The 8956-nt window shown below is 50.8% G+C and overlaps 1 protein-coding gene across 2 annotated transcripts in view; it reads right to left on the reverse strand.

Moving 5' to 3' along the window:
- The window catches only part of FAT4 (FAT atypical cadherin 4), a 236793-nt gene extending 228638 nt beyond the window's left edge, over positions 1-8155 (reverse strand). The window contains exon 1 of one of the 2 annotated variants that reach the window (XM_069104858.1): positions 1585-8155. In XM_069104858.1, coding sequence (XP_068960959.1) covers positions 1585-6753 — 5169 coding nt within the window. In that variant the 5' untranslated portion in view covers positions 6754-8155. The remainder of the gene's footprint in view (positions 1-1584) is intronic. The other variant, XM_069104857.1, reaches the window with a different exon arrangement.
- Between the last annotated feature and the right edge of the window lie 801 nt (positions 8156-8956).

The raw sequence follows: 8956 nt of genomic DNA on the forward strand, positions 1-8956 counted from the left end.
CACACACACACACACACACACACACACACACACACACACACACACACCCCTCTCAATTGTTGAGTATTTTCTAGATGGCCTATACCACTTCCAACTCAAAGTACACAAATTCTAATTATAAAAATATGAGGAAAGATGAGAAGAGAACCTATGAGAGGTAGTGGTCTGAGTTATTTCCAGTGGAATTCAAGCACGCTATACTTGTAGTCAATAATAAGGAAGCAGCACTTCTTAGTTGCTAACACATGGAACAGCAGGGACACAATTCTAGGTGTCTCAAGAGGCAAACACATATTTTTGTTCATTCGTGACACATGACGCACCGCCGTTCATGAGGAAAGGAAAAAGATGGCCAATAATCTCAGGGCAATGGAAAACATAATAGAGGCATCTCAGGAAACTAATCTCAGTCAACTATGTTTACGTTGGTAACACAACTTTTGAAACCATAGTCTTGCCTGTCATGTTGCACGATGACAGTCCCCTCAATAAAACTACATCAAGTCTGATGGATGCCAACCTGTAGAAATCTACCCTATTTCAAAAGGGAAGTCTTCTGACTGACAATGACTATCTGTCATCTAGTGGGTCCACCTGATAAAAATGTGAAAATTATTCATTTGGACCAGGGATTCTTAACTGGGGCCCAGGAACTTGTGGAATGTGTATGTGTACATATACATATATATATGTATATGTATATGTACACATATATATGTATATGTATGTACACATTTAAAAAGCTTTACATACTTGTATGTATATATGTACATGCATAATGTTTATAAATTATTAATGTTATAAAATGCATATGTATGCATTTAAAAACATCAATCTGAGAAGGGGTCCAGAGCTTTCACCAGGCCAGTTTGGAGAAAAGGATCATGGTTTGATGTTCCAAATGGTAGAAATAAGTTAGTTACCTGACTGATAGTAGTAATATTAACTCCGTATGAACTTTTTTCAGTTTCTATCAGTACACCACTGTCATGTCCAAAGGTGCCCTGGCTTACATCCTAGCATATTTAGGAGACAGAAAAATTTAAGAATTTAGACATTATGTGTTTTTCATTGACCCTTTGCTGCTATGTTTTCTCTCTTCTGAGATTGTCAAAGAACTGGATTTGGCATTCGACCAATAAATTAAATATATTTTAATACTTAAGATATGAAAAGAAGTGAAACAAACAAGAAAGTCTCCTTTGATTGGGATTTGTATCATTACAGAATCTTAAAATCTCTTTTAAAAAGGTACTTTGAGGCTGTCTAGCCCTTACCTGAACAGGTATGCTATGGCCCCTACAAATTCTCTAGCAAAGGGCCATCCAGTACTATCTAAAGCTCTTTATTTGACCACAATTAAAACCTCTTCTCAAACAACTACTTAGAAAATAACAATAACCAATGAGAACACTGTTGCAGCAAAGCATGCCTGCTTTGTTACGTGTCTGCTGTGTTCTCTAAAAATTCTAAGGAAGCCTAAAAAAGGCATATGGTTACAGGGGAAAAAGGACATAAAACAAGTGATTTATGTAGAAAACCAACATATGAGCAATGAACGCACAAAATGGACAAAATACTTACCTCAGCTCTCTGGGTTCTAGGGAAGACAGTTGACTTTTCAATGGCATAAACATCCACCAAGTAGAGGTTTGCTCCTTGCTCCCGGTCAAGGATGGCAGCAGTCTGGATGATGCCTGTGTGACGTCCAATGGTAAAGAGGCGGCCAGCAGCTTTTTCCTGACACCGCACTGCAACGATGTAGTACTCCACTGGGGCGTCAGATCCTCTAGGGCTGGCCGCTTCAATGGAGATGACATTGGTACCAATGGGCTCCCCTTCCTTCAAAATAGTTATATATTTGGGTTGAGTAAAAACAGGCCCATCAAGGCCCTGAAGAATGATTGTCATTTCAGTGGTTGACTTCCTTCTTTCAGGACCAAGATCTGTGGCTGAAATAATGAGGCTGTAGATCAGTTGAGAAGGCACCAGGGCTGAGGACACCCTTAGGTCTCCACTATACCTATCCACCATAAAAGTCTCTGTGTCACCATTGATTATCTCATACTCCACTTCTCCATTAGCCCCTTCATCTGGGTCAGCAGCCACAATGGTTGTAAGGATGGAGCCAATCACCACTGAAGGGTCTGCAGCCAGGGCATTTTGGGATATAAACATAGGGACATTGTCATTAAGATCTGTAACCAAAATAGTCACATTTTTCAAAGCAAATCGCCGAGTTTCAATGGGCACAGCTTGATCACTGGCTTTTACGGTTAATTCAAAGAGGTTAGCAAATTCCCTGTCAATTTCAGCATTGGTGTATATGGTCCCTTTGACTTCATCTATGCCAAAATGGTTACCTCTTGGCATCTGCTGAATGATGGCATAGGTTAGTTGCCCATTAATGTCAGCATCAGGGTCACGAGCCGTCACAGAAATAACAGAGCTGCCGATGGGAAGGTTCTCAGTAATAGATTTAAAAATGTCTCCGGGAGGGAAGGTAGGAGGATTGTCATTGAAATCCCGTACGTGGATAACCACTGACATTGTAGATGACCGAGGGGGTCTCCCTTGATCTTTTGCTGTGATGTTCAACTTGTACAAAGGCTGCGTTTCAAAGTCCAGTTTTTTGGCAAGAAAAATGCCACCAGTATTTGAACTGATGCTGAAGGTGCCATGGTTGTTAGTCCCAGTGATGCTGTAATGGATGTCAGCATTGTCCCCTGAATCCGAATCTGTGGCTGTGACGGAGGTTACAAGCTCACCAATTCTCATGTTTTCCAGAACATCCACAAACAGGGTAGACTTGGGAAAAGAAGGTGTGTTGTCATTTTCATCCAAAATATCAATACTTAAGGTACATGTTGAATTGAGGGAAACTGTCCCAGAATCCACTGCTTGAATTAAAAGAGAATAAGAAGCTGTGGCTTCATGGTCCAATTGACCGGCTAGTGTCACCTGCCCAGTGGCACTATCTACAGCAAACATCTTCTCTTCATTTCCCTTGACCACAGAATAGTGAATTAATCCATTGCTGCCTTCATCTACATCGGAGGCAGATACACGTAAAACTTGGGTCAGGTTGGGAGCCAGTTCTGATATGGTGGCTTGGTAAAAGTCTTTTAAAAATTTGGGAGCATTGTCATTGATATCCTTCATGTACACCTGTACTGTTGCCTGATCCTTGAGCGGTTTGGGGAGGCCTTGATCAGATGCCATCACTGTGAAGCTAAACACGGCAGCTCCTCTCTGCCTCATGAGGGACTCCCTGTCAAACTGGTGAGTGCTGGTGATTTCCCCACTGATGGCATTCAATTCAAAATCAGGCTGCATGGTCTCAAATGAATACCTCACCTCACCATTTGGCCCAAAGTCTTTATCAATAGCGTTTATCCTCCCCACGAATGACCCACCCCTCTGCTCCTCTTCAAAGTAAAATACATAATTAGTGCTGTTAAACAGTGGCCTGTTATCATTTACATCTTCCAAAATTACAGTCACGTTCACAGTGGCACTTAGAGGCTCCACTGCTCGGTCAGAAGCAACCACCAGTAAGACATACCTATCTTGAAGCTCTCGGTCCAGTTCACTTTTTACATACAGCTGACCGTCAGGGAAAATGCCAAATGCATTCCCCGTGTTTCCTTCTGCTATGCTGTAGGCAATTTCACCATTGGCTCCCGAGTCCTGGTCAGAAGCTTGCACCTTGAAGAACAGGGAGTTAACAGGCTGTGCCTCAGAAAGGGTCACCTCATAGGAGAGTTGATCAAATACAGGAGGATTGTCGTTGACATCATGGACAGAGACAGTTAAAATGAAGCTGGAGGAAAGCTGTGGGACCCCCCTATCCAAGGCCAGGATCTCTACCTGGTAGGAACCAGCATGCACATCCAAAGGACGGAGCAAACTGATGTTGCCATTTTTTTCATCGATGGTGAACAGGTTCTTGGGATTTTGTTTGAGGCTGTAGAGAACCATGCCATTGACCCCTTCATCAGGGTCCAAGGCTTTGGCCTGAAATATACTATGTCCTGCCTGCCAGTTCTCAACCACATTCACCCATTCCACTGCTTGGAGAAAATGGGGGGCATTGTCATTCAAGTCCTTGACTGTGATGTTCACTATGGTTTCTCCTGTCACCATGCCCCCACTGGCTACCACTTTTAGTTGATAAAAAGATTGCTCTTCCCGGTCAATGATGCTGGCTGTAGTCAGATGCCCTGTGATCTGGTTGATTGAAAAGACCCCTTTCTGGTCTCCAGTGGTAATCACATAAGTGATGTTGGTGTTAAGATCCATGGTAGATGCAGAAACACTTCCCACATGGTATCCCAAGGCCACATTCTCAAAGACCACAAAGCTATAGATTGCCTGAGTGAAGACAGGGGGATTGTCTTGAGTGTCCAGCACAGTGATGGTCACAATGGCCTGGTTGGGGGAGTGCAGGTGCCCCCCATCTGTAGCCACAACTTGCAGCTGATAAGCTGTCTTCTCCTCTCTGTCCAAGACCATCCTTGTGGAAATTACTCCAGTGTGGCTATGGATCTGGAAACGAGATGTATCTCCAGCTGATATGCTGTACTTGACAGTCCCATTGGGGCCTGAGTCTGGGTCACTGGCAGACACAGTGGTGATGTAACTGCCAGCTGGCTCATTCTCCTGGATATGAGCAAAGTACTGGACTGGATAAAACACAGGGCTGTTATCATTCACATCCAAGAGACTCACATTGACCCGGGTCAGGGAAGACTGGGGAGGAGAACCGAGATCTACAGCCAGGACCAACAGGGAGTAGAAAGCCTGCTCTTCTCTGTCCAAAGAGGAGATGGTGCTGAGTCTTCCAGACACAGGATCCAGACGGAAGGACCTCTGTTCATTCTCAGACTCCTGTAAGGAGAATCGGACAGTCCCATTGTCACCTAGGTCCCCATCTGATGCCTCTATGACCAACAAATCTGTCCCTGCAGGGGCATTCTCAGCCACAGACACCTCATAGCCTGCTTCCTGGCTGAACTTTGGCCTTTCATCATTCACGTCCAGGACAGTAACTACCAGTTGCGCATAGGATACTTTGGGGTGGACGCCCTGGTCCCTGGCACTAATGTTCAAGACCACCTGGGAGGCCCTCTCTCTGTCCAGGCCCCCAGCAGCAGCAGTGGTCACCAGACCACTGTGGTCACTGATGTGGAACCAGTCCAGCTCGTTGCCAGAGATGATGCTATAGCGAAGGTTGGCATTGAGCCCTGAGTCACCATCCGTGGCAGAAACACCACTGACATAGCTGCCAGGGGGCGCCTCTTCACTCAGGTTCACTCGATAGACCAGCTGGGAGAAGACGGGAGGGTGGTCATTGATGTCGTTAACAAAGATCACCAGGCTGGCCACGGAGGAGCGGGCCACAGCCCCAGGGGGCGCCCCGTGGTTGTCCGACACTGACACGGTCAGGTTGTAGGAGGGGATGCGCTCTCGGTCCAGGGCGCTTGCCACCTTGATGAGACTCAGGTTCGGCACCTTGCTACGCTGCACCTCAAAGTGGCGTTGCTCGTTGCCGCCCAGGATCTGCACCGAAATGTTGCCGTTGGCCGCAGGGGAATCGGCGTCGGTGACAGTGAGCAGGGCCACCACAGTGCCCACCTGCGCGTTCTCGTCCACCGAGGCGAAGCGCGACGTGGCGGGGAAATAGCGGAACTTGACCACCGGATCGTTGTCGTTCACGTCCAGGAGCTGGATGAGCGCCTCCGCCCGGCCGGTGAGCGACGGCACGCCCCGGTCGTGTGCCTGCAAGGTGAGCGAATACTGGCGCCGGGCCTCGTAGTCCAGGGGCTCCCGCACCGTGATTAGCCCGGTCTCGGGATCCATGTGGAAGGGACCCCCGTCCTCCTGTAGCTGGTAGCGGATATCGGCGTTGGTGCCCTCGTCCGCATCGGCCGCGGAGACCCGCAGGACGCTGGAGCCCACCGCCGCGTCCTCGGGCACTCCAGCCTGGTAGTGGGAGCTGCCGAACACCGGGGGGTTGTCGTTGATGTCTTGTACGGTCACATTCACTTGAAGGTAGCCCCGCCGCTTGGGTTCGCCCTTGTCCTCCACCTCCACCAGCAGCTGGTAGTGGGCGGTGGCCTCACGGTCCAGGCCGCCCCTGGACACTAGGTGCAGGAAGGCCCCCTCGCCACTCGGGTTGAGGGTGATGTCGAGGCGGAAGCGCCCGGCTTCGTTGCCGCCCACGATTCGGTAGGAGCGGTGGTCTACGCCGTTGGAGCCGATGTCCGCGTCGGTGGCTGTGTCCAAGATGACCTGGCGCCCGCTGTTGCTGTCCTCCTTAAAGGTGACCACGATGGAAGGCTCGGGGAAGACCGGCGCATTGTCGTTAAGATCCCGCACCAGCACTCGCACTTCGGTGGGGTAGGTGGGAGCGCTGGACAGAACCACCAGGTTTATAACGTCGCTGGCAAGGCTCTCGCGGTCTATGGTGGCCGTGGTGTGCAGAGCCCCGGTGCTGGAGTTGATGGTGAACAAGGCGTGGCTTTCGCTCAGCCGGTAGGTGAAACCCGGCCGCGTCTGGATGGTGCCCACCAGAGTGCCAGGGGGCTGTTCCTCCAGCACCTGGAAAATCTGGCGCTGCTCGGTGCCGGCGCTCCCTGCAGCCTGGCCTGGCAGAGCCCACAGCAGCCCCAGAACGAGGGGGGCAATCGGAGGTAAGGAGGTTAGCAAGAGCCCCCAGCGGCCCCGAGCCCCGGGGGCGCACAGGGGCATGTTGATAAGAACGGTGGAGCCTGCAGACCGAGAGCCAGCAGAAAGCACACCTAGAGAAGTGAAATTACTTCCTCCTCCCCTAACAACAATGACAATAAACAATAATAAATCCAACCACTCTCTCGGAGGAGAGCAAGGCAATCTCTCTCAAGGCGCTGTAAATCCGGGAAAAGCAAACCCCATCTGCAAAAAGCTTAAGGGATCTGGAGAGACAGTCCTGTGCATGTTGCACAGGGGACGTGAGGAGAACCCGGGCATCCCGCAGGGCAGGACTGGGTCTTGGTAAGCTCCAAGAAAGTTCCGCAAGCCCTGTAGTTGGCTGTTTTGTTTTCCCCTTTTCCCTTTTGTTTTTAATCCAAAGAGTCTGCAGTCCCTGGACGAGAGGGGAATTAGGGGGAGATGTCTGTACTCACAGTATTGGAGGAGACGCTGAATGTAGTCCGCCCTCTCCAAAGCTTCAAGTTTCACGCTTCCAAAGGAGAGAAGGAGGTGGAGGAAAAACGCATGAGCAGAAGACAGGAGGGGAAAAGAAAGGGGTGCTAATCGCCTCTCTCTGAGTCCAACTTCCCCAAAGCAGGGTCCCGGGATGCTGCCCCAGAAAGCTGGGAGGCGGCGGCGGGAGCCGAGCTTTCTGGCAGCGACAGCTCCAACGCGGTGTTCTAGGCTTCCTTGGCCCGGGTTCTAGCTCCGGGCACCCAGCTCGGCTCAGTCCCCCACGGCGCCGCCGCCTCTCTTGGGGCTCTGTGGCCAGGAGCCAGTGGCATTTTTTTTTTCACCTGGGTTGGGGCGTCTGTGTGCCCATCACTTGTCCCTCCAAGGAGAGCGCACGTCTCTCTTTCCTCACAAGCTGGGCGGAGTCGGGCCAAGACTGGGGTTGACTAACCCCTGGCCCTTCCCTCACCATGCCCAGGGAGGCCGTCCTGGCCTCGGGCTTCCTTGGCTTGGAGTGCTGGACTGATCCTCCAGGGGTCACTTAGTAGCACTTTGTAATCCGCCGGCCCTGGAGACTGGCCGGCCTGCCTCTGCCCAGTTCTCTCTCCAGCTACGCTCGCTGGGCGCACAGGGCGGCTGTCAGCTCCGCGGCTGTCGCTCCCACCTCTTTCTGAAGGGTTCCCTTTGGAACCCCCGGGGCTGCCCCCCTCTCCCCCTCTGTTGCACTTACACACGCACACACGCACGGACGCACACTCAAGGTGCATGCACACCAACGTCGAGGAGGGAGAGAGAGTGACAGACACGGACACCGGTACCAAGAAAGAGAGGAGAGAGAGAGAGCAGCACAAACTTTGCTCGCTCGCCCCTCATTGATCGGCGCTCTCCACTTCTCTCCTCTGCTCTAGCTTCGGGCCAGCTCCCCAGCCCGCCCCGGTCCAGTACCATTGGACCGACCCTAACCTCAGCCCCGCCTCACATTCCTTCCTGGGGCTGCCGATTGGATAGCCTGCACGCTCATCCAGGCAGCTTTCTGGAGGGGTGGGAGCCGCAGGAGGCGGAGGGAAGACGAAGGGGGTGATTTCTTTTCTTTCGGCTTGATTTTTTTTTTCCCAACTCTTGGCAGGCGTCGGAGCAACCAAAAGGGCTTGCCGGCGAGAAGATGGGGGTGGGTCAGTTTTGTAGAGAAATAACTTTAGCGGTTGGGGCAAGGGGGGCGCCGTTAGGATGCTCGAATGATCATAATTCCGGGGAAGAAAGAAAAGAAGCCGAGGGGGCTCTGGTGGGGGAGGGAGGGGGAATTAGGCAAAGCTCATCTGGGAATGCTGCCTGCAGATATGCGTTAACTGTTTCCTGCCCGTTCCCTGACCACCGCAAGGAAGTTGCTGTCCATCATCCTGTGTATAGCGGGACTTTAGATGTGTGTCACCTGCCAGGTCACCTGGGGCCGCCCAGCGCTGTCCAAGGTGCTGGTTACCTGGGCCTGCAGAAGCAGCCTTTCTCCTAAGGAAGGGCAAGGAGTCCCATCTGTGTCTCCCTATTTTTTAGCTGTCAGATTATATACATGAACTCCCACAACCCGGAATCCGAAACGTTGTGTGCTTTGCCCAATGGAAGGAACCCTAGGGGTGGGGAGGCAAAGCTTGGTATTTCAAACAAGCATAACAATGAAAATCCTTTGGAGGGAGATTGTCCTGTTACTGACCAACTTGGTGTAATGACTTGGCTTCCGTCCTGACCTCTCACAATGGAAGCAATCTCACTGTGCTGG

This window comes from Petaurus breviceps, unplaced genomic scaffold (genome assembly GCF_028583685.1).
Source record: "Petaurus breviceps papuanus isolate PSGF00001 unplaced genomic scaffold, PetGlider_PUasm1.0 689, whole genome shotgun sequence".
NCBI lineage: Eukaryota > Metazoa > Chordata > Mammalia > Diprotodontia > Petauridae > Petaurus > Petaurus breviceps.